General features: G+C 39.3%; 1 protein-coding gene across 1 annotated transcript in view; it reads right to left on the minus strand.

The window, feature by feature from the left end:
* ANO2 (anoctamin 2) overlaps nucleotides 1–25,917 on the minus strand; it is a 150,373-nt gene that overhangs the window by 23,605 nt on the left and 100,851 nt on the right. Inside the window, exons 15-19 of the mRNA XM_059847912.1 lie at nucleotides 14,910–14,984; nucleotides 8,980–9,181; nucleotides 5,132–5,243; nucleotides 3,897–3,954; nucleotides 2,961–3,061 (exon numbers count right to left, since the gene is read on the minus strand). Coding sequence (XP_059703895.1) covers nucleotides 2,961–3,061; nucleotides 3,897–3,954; nucleotides 5,132–5,243; nucleotides 8,980–9,181; nucleotides 14,910–14,984 — 548 coding nt within the window. The remainder of the gene's footprint in view (nucleotides 1–2,960; nucleotides 3,062–3,896; nucleotides 3,955–5,131; nucleotides 5,244–8,979; nucleotides 9,182–14,909; nucleotides 14,985–25,917) is intronic.

Raw genomic sequence — 25,917 nt, forward strand, 5'->3', positions numbered from 1 at the left:
AAGAAAAGAAAAAAAAAAAGGCAAAAACCCCCCACCCAAACCTTTAATTAAGAATAGTTTAGTAGAGGTGAAAAACAACATAAGAGATAATAGCTATGAAGGGGTGTATTTAAATGAATTTTAGTTACTCTTGGTATTGTCATCCAGAATATATAAGTATATTTTGAAGGAAGTGATGGAAATTGATGCTGAATAGAAGGGCCACAACCATGGCCTCATTAAATTCAATAGTTTTGCTGTTTGCTTCAATAAGGCCAGGATTTCACCCTAAGGGTTTAGCACCAAGGTCAAAGACAGAGAGTAATAAAATAACCTCATGGATGGGTTTTTTTCGGTACGTTCAGAAAAAAACAGAACTGAATAAAAGGGTCTTAAAAGAACTCTTGGTTAAGGCTTTCAAGCCCTGAAGCCTTTTAGGGTCAATTCCTATGGCAGCAGTAAAAGAATGATGATATGTGACACATCTGAGTGAACTTTGGCATATTTACATCTGTTAAACTTGTGAATTCCAGCCCCACAGAACAAACATTTCAGTTCAAGAAGGCTTAGTTTTCTATAATTCATTTCTATAATCTTGTTGCATTTCCCTAGCTGGTTTGCTATAGATGGATGCAGAAATTAAAAAAATAAATCATGCAAGGTTTAGGAGATCAGCAATTACATCCATCATATCTGTGGCAGCAGTTTCTACAGAAATATTGAAGGAAAAGCAAGGATGTGGCCCCAAAAAATGCAGGGCTGCAATCTGATTTTTCCCTCCTCACCCAGTACTGACCATGGATAAAGCACAATGAAGAGACGGCAAGACGCTTTCCAATTCTTTCCATTTTGGGGCTCTAAGAACATAAAGGATGACTGTTGATTGTAAACTTACTCTATCATCTACTTAGCAGTATTTTTTGAGGAGAAAGAGAAGAAAATGGGATTTGTGATTTCTTCAAATCACCTAAAACACCTTGGGTTTTCTGGTGAATGAAATTAAAAGATTTCCTGAAAAAAAACCCTTGAAATCCTAAGATTTCAGTGATGAAGAAAATGTTTTTTGATGAGTGTCATCAGATATCTCAGCAGAGAGGTGCTTCCATGTTACAGATGTGCAGGGGACAGCACTAGATTCTGAGGACCAAACCATTTATGATATCCCCTTCTGTCTCTCTACATGGAGAAGGCTGGTGGCAGCATGTGGACTCTGCCCACAGTGAAAATACAGGGAGCCAATGGAAGAATCTGTGTTATTCACCCTGATTCTCAGGCCTTCCAAAGAGGCACAAGGCAAGGGGCAATGAAAAATGCAGCTGCTGGTACCCTTGAGGAACCAGCCCAAACCAGTACAGTGGTCCACTCAGGAACAGGAGGCTAACTCTGATTTAATTATGTGCTCAGTGATTCTTCTGGTGCAAACAGGTCCAGGGAGAAGGGCCGAACCCTACAGGCATACACATTATTTTCTTGGGAATGCAGACAAGCAAAGAAAAGCAGATATGTTTATTCCAATATGACAAGATAGCATTGTGACTGAAATGAGGTATTTATCTAGGAAGGGGAGGATGAAAGGATGATTGTTTTTAAACAGTTTTAAAAATTGAGGCCACCACAGTTTGTTAAATGAAGGGTGAGGGAGCAGATCTGAGGGAGAAAAATGAGATGAAAATATCACATTCTTGCACCAAAGGGAGGGAAATAATTGGACAAAAGTAATTGGACATGACTTCCTGTTTGGACTAGATCAGCCCATGCTTTCATGAGTCAAAAATAATAAATACAATATTTGTAACATCATAAAATTCCCATTTAAAAAGTCCAGTAGCAGTAAGTTTTTGAAAGACAAGAAACAAATTACAGCAGGTTTACATGGAGAGAGCTTTAAGCCTTCAACATGTCAGATATATTTGGGAGTGATTTACCATACTTTTCTCAAAATAAAATGTAAACTCAAGGAGATGCAGACACAAAACAGGCCTTCCTATTAAACTTTGACACAAGAATAATGAAACCATCCATAATCTACATCTGATTTGTTTGAGAATTTTTTTCTCTCTCTCTATTTAAATTCCTTGCAAGGAAGAAAAAAAAAAAAAAAAACAAGTTCTTGCTGAGAAAAGGGAGAAAAAGAGCTCATTTGAAATATATTTCATATATTCTAATAATCACTCCTCTTTATTTCTAGTTACCATCCTCATACCCTAATGGATGCGACCTAAAAGCTGCTGACACCAGAGTTGGAAGATTCTGCCTCATTTCAGTAGAGCTGAGATGTCTAAACCAGACTCTTCATCTCGAACATTTCACAGGCCACTGCCACCAAAAAGCAAGCTTCCCAAGAGGCAGGAGCAGGACTTTCTCAGGGGATTCTCAGTGCCTGAATATTCCCTTGGCACTGGTGATTTTTCCTGCTGTATTTGGAGCAGGGAACTGAGCACTGAAGCAGACCATGGCAGAAAGGCACTGAGCTGTCAATGTCTCTGCTTGCTCCTGCATCATCCCAGAATTACATAAAGGCACCTTGGAAACATGTGGATTTCATCCCTAAACCCATAAAATAGTCATAAATCAAGTAATAGATTTTAACATTTTTTATGGGCTACTGCTTTCCCCCACGCTATCTCCCCTCCACTTTGTGCTAATTTGTATTCAATGCTGCTGTCCTGAAAGCTTTTCTGAGACTTCCCAGGAGATCTATCATACCTTGCCTGTTTTCTCCGGTTTCTAAAATTAATTTAAATCAATTATTTCATATATTCTATCATTTTCTTTAAGCCATTTAGTGAAGATATAGCAAATTATTCAACATAAAATACAACCAGATCATTTTACCACAACCGAAAATGTGATTTATCATCACATTCAATTAGAACCCACTGAAGGCAGTGGCAAAAGTCCCATTTAGCTGAATAAGGATCAAGGCTTTGATTTACTGTGTCATAGGAATAACACATAACAGAAAAGGCCAGGATACATACGGGATTCCAATTTCAAAGAGATTGTTTTGAATCAGTTGCTTTCCAAGCATGATGATGCTCAGCTGAATGCAGAGTTCCATCAGACACCCTCCTGGAGCACACTGCAATTAAACAAGACCAGAGAGTGTGAAGGGATTTAGAGAAATAATTTAAAAATATCCACTTGGGAGAGCTCCCAGTATCTCCATGTGCCTACTGTCCTTACCACCATTTTTTGTGGGATCATCAATTACTGCAAATCTGTGCTTGACAAGGTATTTCATCTCCACTCATAAAACTGCATTATGGAAAATACGCAGAGCTCTGAAACAACTCATGGTGCCCTGGGGCTCTTATATTTCCTTTAAAAATATTTGCTATATAATCAATGTAATAAATATAATGCAGGATCACCAATACTCTTCCAACTTGGTCTCTCCCGGGTGAAAGAAAACCTTCAATCTTGTAAAGACTTTTATGTCAGCTTTATTGTCAAACCTTGAGTACATCTCTCAGCTTTCAAGGGAATACCCACAGCAATCCCCTTCATGAGGGGATTTAAAAAAAAAAATGTTTGTAAGTTTAGAACAAAATGGTTCCAGGTTTTTAAGCTATTAAAATTGCCAAGCTTCCAGTGATCTGCAGAATGGGAAGCCAGATTCATACTTCCCGAGGGCCTCAACCAAATCATGGAATGTTTGTGGCTTAGTGCCCAGTTGTAAAACACAGAAATGGTGATGCTTCACCTAAGAAAGGTCATGAAATAGTCAAAACTTCAAAAAAAAAGAATATAAAGTTTACTTAGATGGACACCCTGGGTTTTGCCTATTCAAGCTGAAGCTTTAACCTCTTGTTTTAACATGTGTTTTCTATTTTTCCCGTTGTCTGCAGTCCACTGAATACATATTTCTTTGTGTAAAGGATTTTATTTGTAATTTAGATTTCATATGGACTTACCTCTTCCATCCTATAACCTTCAAACACATACACATAACGACCAGGACGGCCAACAAACCTGAAAGCAAAAATAATATATAAACTAGAATAAAAACAGAAAAATAAGCTAATATCAACACCATGATTTAATAAAAAAACACAAAAATAAGTTAACTTTGAAATCAAGATTTTTCATTTGTATTAGTCAAAATATTTCAGAAGTTGCTTCTTAAACATAAATTTTCAAGGGCTCAGCATCTATTCAACTTTGATTATTTCAAAGAAATAGGCCTCTACAAATGGTTTTCTACTACATCTGGATAAAATAATTTTAATGAATATTTTTCAGTGATAAAACAATATAATTAAAAACCCCTCACTTGATTAGAGATGTCAAATAAACCTGGGGACATATATCCTAATTCACATTCTCTTCTATGTGAATAGTGCCCTGAATGGAATTATTTACACATCTGTACACAACAAAGACTCTTCTGGCTACACCACGAGAAACAATGATATTGACTTTATTCGAACCATACAACACAAAAATATGATTAAAAAAGAGAGAATTTGGTGACTTTTTTTCAACTGCTGGCAAAATGCTTCATTAATCCTCAAATGAAAGGTGCTGGATAGGATTAGTGAAGAGCAGAGATTAAAAAATTTTACAGCCCCCAAAAGGAAGAGCAAAGTGGTAGGAAACAGAATTCAGTGGATGTTTTAAGAATTTTTTTGCCAAAGTTTTAGCAAAGAATAATTTTAAGCTTCCCATTCAAAAGCATATGGATGACTGGGTCCCAAAAGAAAAGGATTCTGAGCCCAGAGGAAGTCTCACTTATTTAGCAGGACAGCTGAATTAGCTTTTTGGTCAATCACTTCATTTGCCAGTTGACTGTAGCTATTTCTTAATTTGATACACGAGAATAATGCAAAATAAAATGAAAGTAATAGAAAAAAGAGCTCCATAATTTTAAATTTGAAATAGGAAGACCTTTCTTTGCCGAATGATGCTTCAATTTGTTAAACTGTGGAAAGTTAAAGCCTGTAGGCACCACCATTCATTATAAAAACTACACTTTTTTAAAAAACCAAAATGAATTATTAACTTTAGATAACCCTGTCAAAGATGTTTTTTCAGAGCTGGCAAAGATGACCAGTCCCAGGCCTTTGTGCCCATTTTTATACACAGATCCACTAATATAGACAGATATGAAAAAATGCGTATACAGAAAAGTAAAGGATATTTATCCTACCTTCCTTTAAAAAAGGCAACATAAAAAATTGATGCATAAGAATTCACAAACTTCAGTAGAAATGCCTTCAAAATCAGTCTTTCCTCAAAACTTTTCTCTGTTTTTGGTATTTCTGGGGGAAAAAAAAAGCAAACCAGAGAACTGAATCAGTAAGTAATATAAAAATCCCTGAATCCCCAAACATAAACAAAAAACTCCCAAACTTCAAATTTTGGGCTTATATTAATTTTTCTTTTGTACCTCTAATTTGTACCAAAGCCACTAGGTCTGTCACTGAGTCCTGATTTCCAGAGATATTCAATTCCACAAAGCAAAAACAGTATAAATTACTCTGCTGTATGTATGGATAGTGACTCACACAAGTAGATCTGCTACACAGTAACACAACTAAAATAACAAAACATTCATATTCTCAATTGAGGAATACTGAAACCAAAGTACAAAGACTTTCAACCAGAAAAAAAACACCTTAAAAACATCCTTAACTTGTAGTCCGTGAGCCTTCTTTTCTGTGGTGAGATTGCTGAAATATTTGATGCTAAATATAAGACTAAATACATTTTTGAATAAGGTATTAAGTGAATTAAGTGATAAAATAAAGGCATATTTTTGTTTACAATTCACTATATATGTTCTGTATTTTATATATTTCTTGCTTTAAACATTTTCAGTATTCATTACTCTGTTCTCAGATTTATTTGCAATTTCTGTGGAAATTTTCTGGCAGCAGAAGACGCAGATATAAGACAGAGAGGCTTTTCAAACTGATAGTAGGATCATTTTTTAAAGATTTTATATGGGTGAAATTTCTCTGCTCATCCTGAGCTGTATCTAAGGTGAGAGAATATAATTTTCTGAATAAATTTATCGTTCTTGGCTGAACTTCAGTGGCACAAAGAAAGTGTGGATTAATAAGGAGATCCAGAGCTCTGGTTTAAGGACTTCATTAAAAATACTGCTGTACTTGTACGGTTTTGTTTCAGGCACCGTTTGAGTGTTCTGTTTACTTTGCTATTGTTTTGGGATGTTTATTCTTAAAAAAGCTGCATGATTATTTTAGCATTAAAGGAATAGAAAAGCCTAATAAGCCCTCACTACCTGACTTTCTTCATGATACTTTCAACCACATTTTCATAAAAGATCAGAGCACAACCTGATGAACCCTAAGGCATAACTCATCTATAAGTATAAAAAAGCTTAATTAAACCTTCAAACAATTTGTAGGTGATCCCATAGACTGAATAGATCCGCAACAGAAAAGCTCAGGGCAGCAGGAATATCGAATAACAGCAGGGCAACTTTTCACTTGAGGGAGAAAAATCCTAAACCCTGCCTTACAGAGAACCCCCCCCCATGGATGAGTTCAGCCTCCGGATGAACATTTGCACACCATATATGGTCCCAGAGGTTTCTTCAGACATCCTGTACCATAGCTGTAGAGGCATGTGTAGAATTTGTCCTCCAGCTCGTCGGGTGTGCTGCATGAGAAATGCATTCAGCCAGAAAAGGTGCATTAGTAACAGAGAAAACTCCCTCATCCCAAAAAAATGAAACACACGATGGTGGGTTGTTATGCCAAAATTAGGCAGCTGGTACTTTGCAGGTGGAGGATGAGTTGAGCTAAGGGTGGAATGGGCCTTAGCTCTCTGAAGGAGCTGTTGCCTTTGCAAGGGACAAACTCGAGTGGTTTTGATTTTGTCCCCGTTTCACTGGTTCTTCCTTGGCCTCAAGGAAGCGTTGAGGGTGGTGAGGCCCTGGCACAGGTTGCCCAGATCAGCTGTGGCTGCCCCATCCCTGGCAGTGTCCAAGGGCAGGTTGGATGGGGCTCAGAGCTACCTGGGATAGTGGAAGGTGCCCATGGCAGAGGGTTGGAACGAGGTGAGCTTCAAGGTCCCTTCCAACACAACCCATTCTGTGGTCCTGAGTTACAAGCTGTAAATCTTGCCTGGCACCCCCTGATTACTGAAGATGACCTGTACTTCCTGGGAATAGCAGGATACCATCTGCACTTTGGCTGGTCTGATCTGTGATAAAGGGGCATCAGTGCCCCACTCCACTGGGCCCACAGGAGTCCTGTTCCACCCTGTACGAGCTCTCTGCATTGATAACAACAAAACTCCTACTCTTTTCCTCTTGATTGAGGAGGTGTTGAGGCATATGCATGACTGTAAACCTATGATTAACCCAATTGCTATCAGTGCTATTCTTGTGCTTACAGATGTAATTTTTCACCTGAACAGAGATTCAAGGGTACTTGGGCCAGGAATAGAAACTTATGCTGTCAAGAGCTACTCCTTCAACCCAACAAGTATGTTCTTCAGCTTGTGGATTAAATGCAGTGTGAAATGAGAATTGAGTATGTTGTTCTCTCTCCTCTCATTAATGACAGTTCACAAGTTAAGCAACATTTATTACCATGCGTGAATTGTAATTTTTTAAAACATTTTGATTACATTGGCATCTGAGCCTAGCGCTGGAGAAAGCTGCCTGAGTGAACTTTCTAACTCATATAATTTGTAGCACTAGAGATTATTCTGACTGGATCCTTCTTAAACAAAACATCTGATGGTTGGTTAGGAATACTGCCCTAATATTGACAGGATTAGAATTAGATGAAAGTGACAGGAGGGCAATAATCAGCAAGTACGAAATTGTTGTTTCTTTCACAGTTCAGCCTGGTGCACTGTGAAAGAGAGATTCCAAAGAGAGATTTTCCTCCTGCACTTCCCAAAGAGAGGACATGGCAGCATCTAGCACTTCCCAGCTCCTGCCTAGAGTCTGCTAGAGAAATCTCATCTTTATCTTTTCCTACTCTTTACACACAGCTGTGTCATTCCTTAACATTTGCGCCCTTTCTTACCTGGGCAGGTGCAGTGAGCAGAATTGATCAGGTCACAAACAGTTAGCAGCCTATCACTCATGTGAAAGCTGAAAATCTGGGTACAATTTTGGCCTGAACAGTGAGCCTGAGCTCATTTATGCTACTAGAACAGAGTCCATTTGTGTAACCCTGTTACAATCTACCCAAAGCCTGGTGCAAAACAGAAATAAACAAATGAACCCACTAAAGAGACAATTTGTGAAAATGGATCGTTTTGTCTTCATTTCTTTCAAATACTTTAGGAATTTAATGTAAACAGGATCATACTTAGACAATTCAGGCTTGGACCTCTAACAACAGCAAAACTGTAGTTTGTAATGTTCTTCCAAAAATAGGACTGAAAGAGATGTTTTCATTTGTGAATTTAAAAGTGTTTTAAGAAATTGAGAAGAAACAGAAGCCTGAAGAGTAATCTCATGTAAAGATGCTATCAGTCAACATCCTTGGTGTAATTTATATAATAAAATAATTTATATAATAAAAAAGCCTAGCCTAAACCCCTATTAGTAAACATCTATAGCCTAATATATATAACAAATCAATACTTTAGGCCTAAAGCTCTACAGGAGTCAAAGGAATGACTTCTCTTCAAAAGAAATAAATAGCCAGGCTTGCAGCAGTATTTTCATGTTTAAAATGAACTTTGAAAGTCCAACCACTAAATGCAGTACAAATCATTAATAAAAAGTCCAGCCCAGACATGTCCCCAAAATGGAACCAAAAAATCATTTGAGCAGTAAAGAAATGGTTAAAACTTTCATCAGGGAAACATCTGTGTAACTTTTTCAGAGCCAACATATTTTAAACAACCCACTGACTTTCTGCAGCTCTTAGCTTAAAGAGGTACCTTCACAGGCCCGAGAGTTTTCACAGACCCTATCCAGGAGGAAATACTCCTCTTGGACCCTCCTTGCACCCCCTGGTGTCAATACATGAATTAATGAGGAATGTGATGAGGCAGTTTTACCAATTTCTGTCAGCCATTTGGCCACAGCTCCATAAATTTCATCAAGGATGAGGACCACCACAAGGTTAATGATGACAGCAGTGGCAGCCACAGTCACTCGAACATTTGACCTGGTTGTCTCATTTGTGCTGAAGGACAAAGCCGCTGCTGTCGTGATTCGGTACACGATGACACCAAACACTGCTGAAAACGCCAGCATGATCTGCAAACAAATGAACACATGCATTAGTTCAGCCTGGAAAAAGAATCTTTAGCTGGGAGGTTGGGTGTGTTCCATGAATTGGCATTGCAGGGCTATTTCTTAGTGTGAGGTGACAACATGCAGGTGATCGAAAGAAAAGGCTCTCCAGCAAACAGGGATATAAATAAGAAATAAGGAAATTGATGCACCACTCCAAACTGGCACAACCATACAACTGACGCAAGATGCTCAGAGGGCTGGATGCTTCACAGCGCCTCTCCTGTGAAGACAGCTTGAGAGAGTTGGATGAGAGTTGAGAGAGTTGTCTAGCCTGGAAAAGAGAAGGCTGCAGGGAGATCTTATACCACCTTTCAGCATCTAAAGGAGGCTTATAAAAAGGAGGTAAAGTGACTTTTTACATGGGCAGGTAGTGGTAAGAAAAGGGAGGATGGTTTTAAACAAAAAGAGGATATTTTTTGCTAGCTATTCGGAAGGAAGTCTTCCTGTGACGGTGCTGAGGCCCTTGCACAGTATGCCCAGACAAGCTGTGGCTGTCCCATCCCTGGAAGAGACCAAGGCCAGGGTGGAAGGGGCCCTGAGTGTCCTGATCCAGTGAGTGGCATCCCTGCCCCTGGCAGGGAGTTAGAATTAGATAACCTTTAAGGTCCCTCTCAACGTAATCTGTGATTCTTTTATACTGATTCCATGGATTCCTGCAGAGGGACATGGCTATTCTGATTAAAGCTACACACATCATTCATGCAGTAAAATTTGGGAATTTTGGGTTCAAAAGCAGGAATTAAGCAAGATCTTTTATCTGACAATAGATTCAGAGAGCTTGGACTGAAAGGCCTGTATTTATGTGCAGTCAGGCAAATGGGCTTTACTGGCTCAAACAGCTTTACCTGTGCACAGCAGAAGTGTCAACTTACAAATTAAAGTTATTATTCCCCTGTTACTATTCCTTTAAGGCTGACCTAAGCAGGGTTATTAGGGCTTCACTTTACATTTGTGTAGCAGAAATCACTTGGTATCCCTGGCATTCTTCATGGGCCAGCTTTGACCCATGAGATGAGGAAAGTTGGCCCTGCTACTTAAGGTCAAGTTCCCACAAGAAGAATTTGAATTTCACAGGGTTGTGGTATTCTGTTAAAAAAAAAAATCTAAACCAATCCACAATAAAAAAGAAATCATTTAAACAGTAATAAAAAAAAAGAGCAAATTTTCATTATCACAGCACAAAAGGGGGAGAAGGTACATTCTTCCTTTTGCCTTTAGCAAGAATTCCAGTGTTTCATTACTTTAGGTAAAACATCTTGAGATCATCAGATGAAAGAGACTACCTCAATGTGAAAGATTAGACTACTGCAATTATTAAAATGGGCCTAGGGGCCCAGATTCAAAACATGGGTTTAAGGAAATTTAGCAGTTCATTTTAACGATCCAGAAATAGTTTATTGAATTCCTGTATGCAGGGGTAGGTTGTTGCATGAAAAGGAACTATTGCAAAAGAACCACAACAAGAATCAGAATTAAATTATTAAAGGTTGAAGGTGAAAACTGGGTACATTTTGCTTTTATGAAGAACTAGTAAACATACTAAGAATTAATTATTTGGAGTAATTCCTGGATTTTTCAGATGAAATTGTCAAACATGTTTTGTCAGCAAATAGTAATAGTTAGATCTAGTAAAACATCTAATTTTACCTTTTAAAGAACTGTTTCATTAATTTTAAATGAAATGTAGGTTGAATGATAGAAACCTGAACTTGAAACAGTTTAAATTAAAACTTTTCAAATGACATAAAATATTATTTTCTTTGGTTTTGTAGTTTTCATTGTGTCAAGGAAACATTTCTAGGTTTTATATCTTTTTTTTTTTCTTTTTACTTACCTACCAAATAAACAGACCAAAAAAAAAAATCACATTCATGCTGAACTACCTAGCTGTGACAGAAGGGGTGCAGAAACACAAGAACCATAACTTTTTCCTTGCTTCTCCATTACAATCACTAGAGTAGAAAGTAAAATCCCCAACAAAGGAAGAAAATAAAACAGCACCACCTGGTATTAATTTACTTCACCTTCTACCTCTACAGCCACCTTAAGCTCCTTTCTTTTTCTTAATCTGAGAAGATTCCTCCTTCTTAATGATCTTCCTGATACTGTCTTCCTGTTTTTTTCCCCTGGATTTCTTTGTAATTTTTTCACTATGGTGGTGAACAAGGAAAATCAGAAACTGGATGCCTCATTCTGGAGCAGATGAGATCCCTGGGCCTCCATACACACCTCTCTCCATCACAAATTCCCTTAGGAATGATATCTTAACAGTACAGGAAGAAGAGTCTAGGACAGTCCACACTAAACAGAAAAAGAGGAAATTTCAGATCATGAAAGTTCAATGAACTTGAACCTGACCAAAGGATTTTAGGGACCCCCTGCCGTGAGGAATGTTACTGGAGGATGAGAGAGTAGCAACCTTTTCAAATCCATGCAATGCCATAGCAAGGTGTACAAAATTACTAGAAAAGAAAAGTTTTATTTGTTTAAAGAACAAAAATATCTGCTTTGCAAAAGCACCAGGGCTTCAGAAATTCTCAGTTGCTCAGCTGTTTTTAAACATCTGCTTAGACACAGATGGAAAAATACTCCTTTAGGAGTCTTCATTATCTGTGCATCCAGCAAGAGGAGAAAATTGAGGAGGACTTGTAGGACTGCACAGTTACTGTGAGCACAGTTCTCACTCCCCAGACAGTCACTGAGGGGGAATGGTTCCTGTATGTTCACAGCATTTCTCTCATTCCTGAAAATACCTCTTCTGCCCAGATTCCTGATCAGGCAGGCCACCATTTGTTCCGGTGCCCACTTTGGGGTTTGCTGTCATTGCCAACATTCTCTCTGGCCATCCTTCCCCCCTGTTACGGCAGTTTCTCTCCTGAATAGCTGAATAGTCTGTCCAAGACTGAACTGCTTAGAAACAGATGTGAAAATTGGCTGCAGAAAAGGTCACCGACTGAGCCTGGTATGAATGAAGACAAACAGGAAAGCAAACTAGATCTGAGAAGGAAGCTATAAAACCCCGTGGGCTAGGCTGCTACCTCCATCCAAGTAGGATAACAATTTAATGTCCAGATAGTTCTCTGCCTCCCCAGTAGGGCTATTCTAGAGTCAAGTATTACACCATGTGAGTGAGAATAGGGTGGAAGAGGCTGAACTCTTCTGCCATGACACAAATTGATTTTCTTTCTTCCTCTGACTGAGCCAAACAAAATAAAGCCCCGTGATTAATTGCTCCATGCCACCCTGCTCTCTCCCAGCACTACCAGCATCTTTACACCAACTCAGAAATCTCTGCCACAACATGTGCCTTCTAAATATGGGGTTTATAAATTGTGTCATGTTATTGTAAATCACACTCATGAGAGACTTTTAGATGACCAGCTGAGCCGAGATCTCCTGCTACCACTGATCTCACTCTGCAAAAATAAGACTTGTGAACTTCTGTCCTATAATCCCTGCAAAAATGTATAGCTTAAATCAGACTTGGATCTTCTGCCCCTTCTGCCGTCCAATGAGGCTTTGTGTACACCAACAGGACTTGATCAGATTTTAAAGCATCCACACATGTGTGAATTAATCCTTGGAATTTTTTGGTGATGGAAGACTGGACGAGAGAAGCAAAGACAATGGTTTTTTTCAACCTGCATTTTGAGAAAAAAAACCAGCATGCCTAGCTTAATACACACAGAGGAAAAGCTAGAAAAAAAAGAAAAGACTGTGACACAATTCTTGAAAGAGGATTCACAAAAGTGAAGTACACAACAGAAGTATGGAAATTAAGGGGGGGAAAAAAAAAAAAAAAGGAAAGATTTTACACTAAGAAAACCACTACCATCTTCAAGAATCACCAGGGAAAGTATGGGATGTAAAGCTAGAAATTGCTTGTGTGCAGGTCTGTGTCTGACTCTTGTACCCTTGCACACACACATAAATTCAAGATTTTATTATTTATTTTAGGCCTTATCGTTAAAAGAATTAATCTGTGTGAATAACAACAATAGAGCTTAACAAGCCCAATAAGCTTTCTCAGTACAATTCTATTTCACAGACTGACAACAAAACTTCACTCTGATCTTTCCAATTCCTCTTTAACTAATCTAGCAGGAAAAAGGGAAACATCCCATATAGTAAAGAGCAACTTGCAATATCCACGTAGAAAAGCAGAGCACGCTCTCCCTCATCAAGAGTTGGTTTGAATTTCATGCATGGTTTGCAAGTTGTCTCCTGTAGGTACTTATATATAAATAATGCTCAAAATATTGCAAAAATAAGATCACTGTGTCCACTTTGCCAGATGGTGAAAGTCAGCATAGTTCCACTAGTCACTAACAGAAGTTGAAGAATTGGAGCTCTGCATTTTACATCTCACAAACTGTAGATAATAACCTTTTATGAATCTCTCTGAGATATTACAGTAAGCAGGGAGGGTAATACCTAGGCTATGAGTCAGGAAAGCACTTTAAACTCATGCTTAGGGGAGAATTAAACATGTAGTGAAAGTCAAGAGCACATGTAAGCACCTTGTCTGAAAAATTATGACTTGCGAAAGCTCAATCAGGGCTGTGTACTTAGCCAGACTCAGTGTGACCTGCTCTAAGTGAAGTCATGACTCATGCCACTTAGAGGTTCTGTCTAAAAAGCAAATATTGGGTATGGCCACAGGATGGTAATCTCACTCAAAATGCTGTGAGTACATCTATATAGGACACATCTAAAATGTACAGAAAATATTCTGAATATGCAATGCATACATCTTAATAAATATATAAGCAAATCTATAAGAGTGTAGACATTAATTTCAATGTGAGCATTTGATTCTCAGAAAAAGAAATGAAATCTTCTCAGGACAACTGGTGCAGTATATGCAAATTTGAGTAAATTAGAAATACACTTAGGTATCTCAAAATAATTTTGGTGAGTTTCCCTAGTTACATGCTGCAATGTAAACAGGCCTATTTCGATGCCATTTTGTAGCTGCTGTAGGTATGAACAGAAGGTTTCAGTCAGTAATTTCTGTAATCAGAGGCATAATGGGATCCTTTACCATGTAATTTAGGGTTTGTTACCCAGGCCCTCCTGTTGCTGTTTATAAAGTCCAGCAGCTTCATGATGTGTTTGTTTTGCTGGAAATTTGACTTTTGACTAGGACAGTGGTGTTCCCACTATAGAGACTGTCCTGCACACCTGATTCTTGCTCCCAAGGGAGGACTGTGTACCATGATCTTACTGTATACCATGATCTACTGTACAGTCCATCCCTGAACCTGTCTTGGATAAATATTTCTCAGCAACTGATTTATTTCACAGGGATGTCGCCTGTTCAGAGGCTCAACCTTTCCAAATGTCACTGTGACCAACAAATGCAATACTGTACTCACAACTAAATATCAATGTTATCCCTTCATTGGATGACAGAGATGGAGCAGAAACGCTGGGAGAGAGGCAGAATTTGTGTAATGAACTGCCAGCATAACAGCAAATCAGACTTTCCACAAGCAGCCTTTGGAAAAAGAGAATAAAGCTGGAGGCAGGCATTGAGCTCCATGAACCTTCCTAGTATTTCTCCCAAACTGACCTTACCTTCAGATTTTTAATATATTTGAGAACAGCAATTAAAGGGTTTCCTTCTAGATGCTCATGGCAAAGCTTCTCACACCTAATAAACATGAAGAAATGCAAATTATTTTACCATAAATAGAATCAGTCCAAAGTTCGCTGCATATCCAGGCATGCGGTCACTCCATGTCAGTTTCTCCTTTTCATTCTATAGGCAAAACACATAAAATAAGAGATGTGACAGAACTGTACAATAGGAAATACAGTAATTAATAGGATTTGTTGTTGAGAGCCATTCTCAATTCCCCTGTTGAGATTTTGAAGTATATTATGCGATTTAGAACACTGATATTTTAAAGTAGATTTTAATTCGAGATAAAGGAGGCAAAGAATAAATAAGACATGTAGAAAATGTCTGCAAAATTCAGAAAATATCCTATGCAACGATGATTTAAGTATTTGAAAACATGTATTCAAGTCCTACTAAAGTTCATATCAGGAGAAATCCCTGATATTGACTTTAATTCACATTTAGGCAAAGCAAGATTCAAGCATTTATTTTGAAATGCTTCTTGTAAAACTACAGAAGAACAGTGCTTGAGACAGAAACCATTATAAGAATGCTAACTACCATTGAACCCAGATTTTTTTCCTAATGGTCACAAGCACTAAATGTGACCCTCAGATAATTCTTGGCAAGGCACCCCAATCCTTCCCCTTCCCCTGCTATACTTGTTTTATAGCAGAGGGAAACTACAAAAGCAAGGCCCCTCTGATCCCCACTGCCAACTTTGTTTTTTTCATGCATAAAGAGCATCTCCCTCTTCCCTGCATAATTTAAAGCAACTGTGATCAGTGAAATCCAGTATGCTTTTTCCTTCCCCACACAAACTCAACTCCAGCCCCAGCTGCATGTACATCTAAGGAAGACATTTGAAGATGGATTTATGTGAGAAATATGATTCCCTCCTCTCAAAATAGGTTTCTTAAAATAATAATAAGGTTGCTGCTTTGTTTAAGTTAAACTAAAACTATATAATCAAATTAACTAAGGACACAAAGCCAGCTGCTGTTGGTATTTCTGTGAAGCACCACTGCTGCCCTGTGGACCAGTACTACCCTTATACTGGAGTTAGCCAGAGTGATTCTGAATTTAAATGAGTTTAAATCAGATTAGAATTCAGGTACAAGGTTTCCTATAAACCATTTCTAAGGCACAATTGCCCATGGATAATAATAAAAATCTGGGAGCGTTGTACCTTCGTAAGAAGCTTTCCCAAAGTAGAATTAGGAATGCAGCATATAAGTGCAGAAATGCAGCAGTGGATTTTCTAACCAGGATGTGGAATTAGACCTAAGACATAACCCTGCCTATACGTCAATTGCCATGTTGGTGGTGCCTCAAATACTGTGGGAGAGAGCATTACTCAGCAGCCCCTCTTGTGACCTCGTCTCCTTTGGGACAGTTCTGGCAGCACTGGGGCACAGCAGACCCAACCAGAAGCACCAATAATTTGGTCCAGTGTACACAGCACAAAAATACTCTTAACAGTTCATACACAGAGTCCAGCACATAGCTGGAAGGCTACTTGAAAAAGCATTCCTGTAAATTCACACATGCATTTCATTGCATTTTGGCTGTTACAACTCAGCAATTCTATAGGACATAAAGAAGTCCTGAGTGATTATATTCCCAGAAGGCCTGAAGTACACCACATTTTACAGTTTCACTAGGGGCTGTATGGGGCTGTGGCTGGTATGGGGCTGTGCTTTGTACTTGTACTGAACACGGGGCTGATAATAGAGACGGGTTTGTTATTGTGGAGCAGAGCTTACACTGAGCCAAGCCTGTCCTGCTTTTCTGCTGCCACAATGCTGAGAGAATTTAGGAGAAAACACAGCCAGGAAAGGTGACCCCAACTGACCAAAGGGACATTCCAAACCTTATGACATCACGATCAGTGAGCAGGGAGAAGAAGGAGGAAGGGAGGAATGTTTGGAGTAATGGTGTCTGTCTTCCTGAGAAACTGGTGCATGTGATGGAGCCCTGCTCTCCTGGTGATGGCTGAACACCTGCCAACAATGGCAAGCAGTGAATTAATTCCTTGTTTTGCTTTGTTTTGCTATAAAGCCGCCTTTATCCCAACCAGAGACTTTCTCCCTTTTACCCTTCCCATTCTCCCACCGATCCTGCTGTTGAGGAGTGAGTGGCATCTGGCTGAGGTTACACCAGGATGGTCAGCAGGCTGTCTTCTCAGCTCACTCTTCCATGTATGTGCTGCCTTGAATGTTATTTTTCCATGAGTTTGCCACAGACTGTTGCCAAAGGGAGATCCGAACAACGTGAGGAGTTGCTAAGCCAACATGAGAATAAAGGCAATGTTGGATGGAGAAACTGAGCTACTTAGCATACACCGCCGAAAACAAATCTGGAAATTTAACTCAATATCCCAAATCTCCCAGTCCGTCCTAGTCTATCCCAGTCCATCCCAGAAGTTTCAGCTCCTCCTATTCACTCCCAGAGTTCCTACTCCATCTCAGTTTTTCCCAGTTCATCCTCGTCCATCCCAGAGCTCCCAGTGGAAAGCTACCTTCTGTTCTTGTGACCAGAGACAGGGTCTCTGGACTCTGGAAATGGGATGAAGCTGAGTCAGGGAAGGCTTAGGGTGGATAGCAGGAAAAGGTCATTCCCCCAGAGGGTGGTTGGGCACTGAACAGGGAATTCCCATTTCCCCAGGGAATTGTCATAGCCCCAAGGCTGCCAGAGCTCCAGGAGCATTTGGACAGCACTGCCAGGCACAAGGTGGGATTGTTGGGGGATCCTGTACAGGGCCAGGAACTGGGCTGGATGATCCTCTATCTGGAGCAGCCCAAAAGCATAAGTATTTATCGACACAACAAGACAAAATGGATCATCTGCTGAACAATCTCAGTGACAGATATGTTACACTGAGGAACATTTCCCATGATGAACTGTGTTGCAGGGGAATATTTTTATGCAGACAGAAAACCTCACAATATAAATTGTTTGGTTTTGTGCCAGAGGCAAACTAAAAGATTTAGTTGAAAAATCTTAGTTTCGTTTTCCTTCAGTACAATGACGGATTTGCAATTCCAGTGGAGGAAAAAGCAGGTTTTAGTCTGTGTGCAGTGATGTGTTCCTGTTTTAATGTTTAATCGTGTGTGGAACGTATTCCTTGAAGAGATACAGCTCTTTTCCTATTAAAAATAAAAAATGAGATTAAAAAAATTAAAAAGGAAAGAAAGATAAAATTAAATCCATTCTTTTTTTTTTCTGGATGGTTTATTTCCATATGAGTTACCTAACATGGCAAAGATCCAGCTCTGCATCTTCAGGTGGATGGGCTTCTGGGCTGTGGGAACCTGGAAGCACCCTGCACTTGTACAGCACAAGGCAGCTTTTGAAAACAGTTCTATGCTTCTCTGTGAATTAAACCACAGCCACTTTGCCCAGATCACAAGTATTTCAGTTATTAATTGATATTTTCCTTCAAGATGACACCTCCTCCAAGCAGATGTTTCTAGCCATCAGCAATGCTAACTCAACCTGCACTTGGGGAGTACAACCAGAGTTTTTCTTTCTTCTTCATCCTGCTTTGTAGCTCCAGTTCTGAAATTCAGAGTCTTCATTGTAGTTGCACCTGGGCAATCCCAGTGATTTCACTGGACTTGCACAGAGCTGTAATAATTGACTGGAATTTAGTAAAAGATGCTCAGAGAAGAAGAAAATCTAGGACTCGTCTCTAAAGTCTTACACTGCAAGCAACAAAAATAAGCCACAAAATTATATTTGCAATCACAAAATCCAGAAATTCATCTCCAAGTATGCCCAGGAAGCTTCAAATAAGTAATTGCCATTTTTATAAGCACACATTTCTTAGTAGATTTCTACATTAATTTCTACTTCAATACAAAAGCTTAAATTTGTGTAAAAACTGCACTGTCCAAATGAGCTTCTAGAAATATTGATTGTGGTATCAAATGCAGCTTTTTTGTATTTGTGTGACACCTTAAGCACTGTCTGTGCTTTGCAGGCTCAATACAAGTCATGAAACGAGCTGCTTCTGAAATAAGGGGTCCCTATAGTTTTACTTTGGCCTTGAAATAAATTAAAGACAAGGAGAAAAGGATCCTTCAGAGCCATTTGGAAACTATGAGCCAGAATAGGCCTGCAGAATGGGCAGTTGTGAAAAACGATAAATTCCAGGGTGATGACACAAAAAGAGGCACAATCAAGGAGTATCAGCATTCCTGGGATCATGCAGTGGCCCCAGTGGTCATTACAATTAAGAAAATTTGGCCAAGTTCATGGGATATGTTATGAATTAAAAAAAAAAAAAAAAAGGGTTGCCCTTTTTTTTTAAAGGTTGTGGAATTACAAGTTGAGCCAGTTCTGGCGGAGGAGTGTTCTTTGTTAACTTCATGTTGTAATTACCTGTTAAGAGTCGGTCGTTAACTCTCTATTGTTGAGAATATCCCTTTTTGTCAGTACCACCCTGCCTTCAGCCAGGTGGATGGCCCTTCTCTGACAGTGAAAGGAGGAGACATCAGAGGACATGCAAAATAACCTCGGACCCAGAATGCAACAAGAGAGGACCCCCACCACACTTACCGAAAGGACCCCAAAAGCAACGAGCCAACACAGAATTAGAAGATTGAGGTGATGTCTAGATGTAAGGAACAAAGTCCAGAGCCTGCAGAGGAGCTGAGACCCTTTTTTGCCCCTCACCCTAACCTGAGAGCATGTAGGCTGGGCTAAGGACCCTGAATGTGAAGTTGTATAAGTGGGCAGTGTCTTTGTGCTCTCATAACGAAGTCCCAGCTCTGCCTGCAGACCAGCAGACAAAGCTGCAATTTTCCTCTTCCTCTGTGCTACTCTTAGAAGCAGCAGCTGTAGCAGCATGAGTGCGATCTGTTGATCCTTCCCTCCTGAGCTGATCATTATTAAAGGCATTAAAAAGGAGAAAGACTTCCTGCCCTGTTCACTTCAGGATTTTTGAGGGATTGCATCAGCTCTCAGACTTAAATGAGGAAAGAAAAAACTGCCAGGCTGAGCATCTGCAATGCCTGTGTCTATTCCTGTCTGAATCTAGAAGTTCTATTTTCACACTCCCACTGAAGCAAAAGAAAGTGCTTTTGATTTAAAACCCATTAAAAGAGAACTTCATTTCTATTCTTCTCACTCAAGCAGTAATGGCATTTTAATAGTAAATGTGGTTGAGTTTTGTGAGCAATGTTCTGTCTCAGGACTGCACATGGAAAACAAACTGCCAAGGTTCATTTGGAGACGGATGAAGAACTGCAAAATCTTTAATTAAAATTTTTGCTGTCGTTGAAACATGCAGAGTAGCACAGACACACCATATCTTCCAGTGGAGCTTTCAGTGGACACACTCTAAATCTAAATTGTGGAAGCAATGCAGAACAGAGAGCTTTGAGAAGTGTGTGTGAGGCTCAGTACTGGGATCATGGAAATTAATGGATTTTAAGGCTAAGCAATATTATTTTTAACCACCCAGTCTTAGTCTCCTTTGTAACCACACAACTTCCTTGAGAAGATTTTTGCTATAAAGATAAAAAATGTGATTTAACTTTTTTTTTTTTTAACCTCTAATCACAACTTGAGCATTTCTGTGATGAACGTCAGTTACAAGCCTTATTAGGTCATTCCAATTGCTAATTACCTTAGCTGTTGAAAATGTATGGCTTATTTCCAAGCTGAATTTGCCTATCTGCATCCTTCAGCCTTGGCATTTAGCTGCAAATTTGTCATTTAAGAGCATCTACTGAAAGACTTCCGAGGTTTGGCTGTGGGTTCTTCTGAACTATGATCAGGCCACCTCATGGCTTTTAAGATGGCTGAGAACACTCCCTCAGAATGGGAGCCATCAGCCAAGCCCACAGCTGTATTTCTTCTCCTGTAATGGGTCTGGATGTAAATCTCCAGCCTTGACATGGGCAACTTACTTGACCCTCCACATAACAGGGCTCATGGAAGTATATGTGAGTAGCCAAGTCTCTGTGCCTCAGGAGACTCAGCCCTCCCGCAGGACCAGAAATACCTCATGTGGTGGGTGAGGGCTGTGCTTCCAGCCATGGAGCCTGGCAGGAAAAAGGATACCAGCCTCATGTCTGTCAGTGGAGATGCTGGCAGCATGGAGGGAAGAATACATGAATTCAAGAGCTTTCTACTCCTTATGAGTCTTAACACTACATTCTGAAATTCCTAATGAAAAATAAAAAGTCCCAGAGAAGCTGTGGTTGCCCCATCCCTGGAAGTGTCCAAGGACAAGGTGGATGGGGCTTGGAGAACCTAGGATAGTGGAAGGTGTCCCTGCCCATGGCAGGGGCTTGGAACTGTGTGGTCTTTAAGGTGCTTTCCAAGACAGGCTATTCCATGATTCTATGACATTTGCACAGCATTTGACACACACATATATATACACTCATTAAATGTATGTAAATGTATGTCACATGCATGCAACGAGTACCTTGATAAAAACTAGCTACTTGCAGTAGATTTGTGGAAATATTTCAAGCTGTTTCCTTCACACAGTAATAATAACAAAGGCTGGAGGTCTGCGCTCACTGTAATTTAAATCTGTAAGCCAGACTTGGTTAAATTAATATGCTGTAATTTACTCAGGAATAAAAACGGTTCCTTTGCTGCAGTTAAACTTCTTTTGACACTGGCACTCAGTGCACTGTGGCATATTGCAATCTTTATTATGTAAGTGACATTAAGGTGCTTAGACTTTATATCACTGTTTCATATCAAGTGCTTGATATTTACATATGGTTCAAATGAAAACTAGCAGCACTTAGTCTTTTACAATGACAGTTTAACATATGGCTTTACAAGTATGAATTATTCATGTCAACTTGAAGCCATTGAGAATGTTACCAGGAAAACACTGTCATTTGCACAAACAATAGGGTTACATCTGTAGTCATAAATATTCATTGTTTATCAATGCTCTTTGTAGATGGCTAATAAATCATAATGAGGCTGATCCTGAGAAGGTGAAGGGTCAGCTGTGCAAATACATCTGGTGGGATTTCCAAAGACCCTGACTGACAGTGGTACCTGGGCCAGCCATAGTAGAGAAGGTGGAATGTCACAAATTCAGCTAAGGGCATGAAGGGATACCCTGTCACCTGCTCAGCTTTTATTTTTTTAATGTATCTCCTGAAAAGTCTAAAAGAATGTAAGGAAATACCACATATGGCTTTAAAATACTCTTAAATAAGTAAAGTCAAGCATAAGGAAGACAGATTTTGAGCCAGACATGTGTCTATTTTTCTTTGCATGATTAAATCAATTTACTACGCTTTGATATTGACTGGACATGGAACTGTCAGGGAAAACAAAGTGCGTTTCAAAGACTGATTTTAAGAAAAAAAAAAGCATTTCACTGTCCTGGAGTTCCCTGGATTTCCGACCTCCACTTTGTACCCTGAAATCCAGAGAACCACTATTGTAATAGTCAATCTGGTTTCACACTTCGTCATGTAAACTGTGAATATCTAATGGAGCAGTTAACAGAATAACAAACACAACCTATTTTAAAACAATTTATCAAGTATAACTTTAAAAAAAATATATTACCTTTTAGTAGTTCCCATAATTCAGCACCATTTAAATTACTGGAAGGGATTTAATTTAATAGTTTCCCTCTGAAAATTTTTAAGCATAGGACTAACAGCTCTATGTGAGTCCATTGGTTACACTATCAGTTCCCAACTACTTGGAGTATCTCTTCTTAAAATATAAAAATGTACAAAATTATGTTCTCTTTTGTAACTTCAAGTCCATTTGTCACAGGTAGATAACAATTTATCTCAACTTTATCTTTAAAATCACTTGTTTAATCTCATTATACACTTTATATTAGCAATTTGGGCCCCATGGAAGTAATGCAGTTGTCAATTTTGCAATTTGCAAGGCACAAATTACAGTTCTCTGAATTAAATTCAACTGAGCTTATGATTTCAGTTCTGGAAGAGATGCATTTAGTGCTAGACTCTGAAGAAAGATGTCCATTCCATGTTCCCTTGAAGTGTTTCTGGCCTAATTCTGTGTCGGAGTTGCTAGCTGCAAGAATCTGGACTGAACATCTTGCTGCTGTGAAATCATCACAGAACTCCTAGTGAAGCAAAATCTCACTGTAAGGCTCTGGTATTTTTTCTAAGGTATTGCACACTTAGAACGTGATTCTCCATTGTCTTACGCCATGTGAAGCCACTTATCCCCACACAAAGCGTGAGACATGCAACACATTATTGGCTTCCTTGGGTCACAATTTCAAGAGTAGCTTACACAAACTGTGAATGATCACACCAGCACAAGAGGAGAGCCCAGTGGTGTAAATTTTAGCAACCTTTTTAAGCTGGTAATGAAAAGCTTGAGGAGCAGAGAAAGGATTAAAAGGGAGATGTGGCTATGCAAAATTCTTTCCCTGGCTCCAGAGCATTTATTACCAGCTGTAAAGTATTAATTAGGTTTGTATTCTAACATTTGAATTTGCTATAAAATTTGAAACCCAGTTGCAGAACACAATCTACAGAGGCAAGCTTTTGCCAATAACAGAGAGATGACATGCAGAAAAGAGTTCTGGATAAACAGCAAATGGAAGACTAGAAGGATGGGGAAAGATACAAGAGCAAGGGACCTCCAGCTCTCTCCGTTTTGCTACAAAAAAGACACATTTTGGAGTTAGAAGAGTCCTGACCCTGCTTTCTCTGTCATTGTCATTGGCACTGCCCTTTGCTCTGATCCCATATCCAGGGAAAATATTTTGTTTGGCTAATCATGGAGAAAGTCTATAGCAGGCAGAAGCCCATAATGAGCATCCCTGTACCTTCATATACATCCAGCCTCCTTCCAAAACCCAACAAGAGTGGGGGAGTATAGTAATTAAGAGGTGTCAATAAAACAAGGAAAGGCAAAGACAAAGAGGCAAACTCTATTAATGGAGTTGGAAAAGTAATGAAATATATACATTTTGGTATTATGAGCATTATCTTTAGACATATATATATATATATATATATATATATATATATATATATACACACACACACACACACATTCCTGATGGTATCAAATTGGCAGTGACTTCCTCATGAATCACAGAACCAATCAGGTTGGAAAAGAACCCTGAGATCAGCAAGTCCAACCTTGGACCAAACACCATCCTCTCAACTAAACCAGAGCAATGAGTGCCACATCCAGTCTTTCCTTAAACGCCTCTTTGGGCAGCCCCTTCCAATGTCTAATCATCCTCTATGTGAAGAAATTCTTCCAACCTGATGTCCAACCTGAACTTCTCCTGGTCCATAGCAATCTAATTGTGAGTCCTTTCCAATTTCCAAACAGAGAAATCATAACTACTCATACACTGAGCTGAGTTAGGTAATATTTATTCCAGTTGTATATATGTGCTAAAACTATGTAGGAAACACACAAAACTCTCCAGGGGGCTACTTCCTACCAGCATCCCAGATAATTTCTCCCTTTTTCCTTATTTCTGAAGAAACAGTTGTGTTGGCAGTTGGCAATAAAACGCAGATCTATTGAAAGATGCTTTGAAAAGCCTCATTTGAATTTATTAAAAAGCAAGTTAGCAAGATTGGAAACAGTAGGCTTCACATTTAATTTTCTTAAAAATGTTTCTCTGTGTCTTTCCTAGGATTACAAAACAAAAGATGGAGTAGATCTATCAACAAAACAATGTCTGTAATCCCAAACCAAATAAGTGGTGAAAATAGTGGAAACATGTACATGAAACTGTGAGGTGGTATCTAGTCAGGGATCACAGTTTATCCTACATTTAACATGGCAACAGCTCTACAGGCCATGTCAATTGGGTTTGCAGAGAATACTAAATTAGGAAAGGTTGTGAATAGTGAAGGGAGCAGAGATTAAATACCAGGCTGTTGAGAAAGCAGAATACAAGTGTGAAATAGAATGAGACTCAAGGAGGACAAATTCAGACTGATCCAACAAGGAGCATAATTTGAAACAGCAATAATGCTCAGCAAAGTAAAAAGTGATATCAAATATTCTTAGAGAGCATGGAGTTACTGAGTGAAAATCAGATCTGGAGAGTATAGAAAAGGTTGTCATTTACACTTGGATCATCCTCAGAGATAGTGAGGAGATGAATGTCTTAAAACGAACAGCCTGCATGGGGGTAAATTCTACATGTGTGATATGGAGTGGATTAGAGTGGTATGCACAAAATCAGCCTTCTAACACATTCAAAATTCCAAAAACTCTGCATTTACCTCTAGCAGGGGATGAGCTTGTGTTTCTCCCAGTTGTTTATACATGGGAGTGAGCAAGTAGACTATGGGCACATAAATTCCACTGGATGAGCACAGACCTGAGCTGACACTGCCTGGGCTATTTCTAGAATTACAGAAAAGTTCACCAAGATGCTTGCATATGAGGAGGATGCACTTAGTGGATCTCTGGAAGGAGCCATGAGTCAAATAGGGTGATTTGTGATGCTCTACCTCACCCCAGAGGCTTGCTCCAAGTCCTCATACCAAGCTAAAGAATTTCTGAACTTCTGCTGTTGTCACAGAAAACAGTGATATGGAATCTTACATTTAAATCCCCCGTTGCAATCAAATTTCAGCTAGAGTTAACAAAGAAAGGGTTTTTCTGGAAAACAGCTTCCAGTGTGAAGTCCTCAATGCAATATTTCCTCAAAGTTCCCAAAGATATGCAGATGGATCCTCTTGTTTGCTACAGTTGAATGCACTCAACTGCTAGAATACTTTTAAGGTTGACTCTATCCAAGGGAAAATTTGTAGGGGTTTGTTGGATGTTCTCTCTTGGCACAAATCTGATCTAAAAGCTTCTGCTACATAGAATGGTCTGGATTGGAAGAGACCTTTAAACTCATCCACACCCTGCCATGGGCAGGGACACCTTCCACTATCCCAGGGTGCTCCAAGCCCTGTCCAACCTGGCCTGGAACATTTCCAGGGATAGGGCAGCCACAGCTTCTCTGGGAATCCTGTGCAAGAGCCTCAGCACCCTCACAGGGAAGAATTTCTTCCTAATACCAATCTAAATGGGCTCTCTATTAGTGTGAAGCCCTTCCCCC

This window comes from Haemorhous mexicanus, chromosome 5 (assembly GCF_027477595.1).
Source record: "Haemorhous mexicanus isolate bHaeMex1 chromosome 5, bHaeMex1.pri, whole genome shotgun sequence".
NCBI classification, from domain to species: domain Eukaryota; kingdom Metazoa; phylum Chordata; class Aves; order Passeriformes; family Fringillidae; genus Haemorhous; species Haemorhous mexicanus.